This window comes from Cynoglossus semilaevis, unplaced genomic scaffold (genome assembly GCF_000523025.1).
Source record: "Cynoglossus semilaevis isolate Cse_v1.0 unplaced genomic scaffold, Cse_v1.0 C19156252, whole genome shotgun sequence".
NCBI lineage: Eukaryota > Metazoa > Chordata > Actinopteri > Pleuronectiformes > Cynoglossidae > Cynoglossus > Cynoglossus semilaevis.
This window is the reverse complement of record NW_007586127.1, coordinates 1-1,155: the sequence shown is the minus strand read 5'-3', so window position 1 is coordinate 1,155 and position 1,155 is coordinate 1. Positions and strand designations below refer to the sequence as shown.

The 1,155-nt window shown below is 48.4% G+C and overlaps 1 protein-coding gene across 1 annotated transcript; it reads right to left on the bottom strand.

Annotated features, from left to right (window-relative positions):
• Window positions 1-21: 21 nt before the first annotated feature.
• Window positions 22-1,140, bottom strand: LOC103399187 (filamin-C-like; the record flags this gene model as incomplete). Its single annotated transcript, XM_008337912.1, has 5 exons — window positions 1,008-1,140; window positions 850-927; window positions 604-766; window positions 293-493; window positions 22-129 (listed from the first exon to the last, which is right to left on the bottom strand). Coding segments are annotated over exons 1-5 (676 nt in total), but the record flags the coding sequence as incomplete, so codon positions are not given.
• Window positions 1,141-1,155: the final 15 nt, after the last annotated feature.

Genomic DNA, 1,155 nt, shown 5'->3' with positions numbered 1-1,155 from the left:
TTTTCGAGAGACCATACTAACTTGGACGGCCGTGTTTAGGCCCCTTCTCACCCTTCACTCCTGGAGGGGTGCGCACTGACTGTGGGACTATCTGCAAAGGAGCTCCCATGGGAGGAGCAACAGGTGGAGCTAGAAATACAGATAGGAAGAGTTATCGTCTGTACTGGGTGGGTTTCCTCAGGGGAACCGAAGATGAGCGTAGAATGTGACGGATAGATCACCCTGACACTAACGGCACACAGAGAAATCTAATTTGTCGGAAAGTTATTTACAGTGCAGACAGATTGCTCACCCTCAGCGATGTTGACAGTGAATGGGCTCTTGGGAATCTCCTGTCCTGCGAAAAGTACATGAATGGTGTGAGGCCCCTCTAACATGGGGCGATAGGTGCAGCGGAAAACGCTGTCACCCTTGTTTTCCAGGATGAGCTCAACGGTGTCTTTTTTGCCCTGAGGGTCGACGATGACCACACTGACATCACCATTACCGGCACCTGGATGTGAGAAAATAAATGTACAGTGAGATCATCGTCGTCGTTGATGCTGCGGTGTCAAATGTTTGTCTCTCAATTCTGTGTCTGTTGTGTTTGCATCGCACACTAACCTGCTGTGTAAATGTCAAAGTAGGTGGGTTTGTTTGCCACGTTGCCTGTGCGCTCCAGTCCTGGTCCTCTAGCGTGGACTTTGCTGGCGTCACCCATTGCCTTTGCCACGTTTACTGTGTAGGGACTCTTGTCTATGTCCTGACCTGCAAACAGCACTTTCACCTACAAAGACACAATCAATGAAAACGCTGTCTTTCCTTCAATCCATCAGATGCAGGGACACAAGAAGCCGCAGCGTTTCTTACCTTGTGAACACCCTCAACTTTGGGAAGATAAGTGACAGTGTAAGTGCCTTGTTTGTCTCTGTTGGGTTTAACTTTAGCCTAAGGGGAAAAGGATATGGTGGATTTATTTTAAAGATCTGCATGAACTGTATGGAGTGTGCAGGACTGTCCTACTGTACCTCTTCCTTGTGTCCTTCAGGATCCTCCACATAGACCAGGACTTCACCGCTTCCAGCTTCCAGAGTGTCCACAGTAAACACAGCTGGTTGGAGCACCTTGTTACCATGGGGCTCAATACCTGTCATGAGAATTTAGAGGTACTTTTTT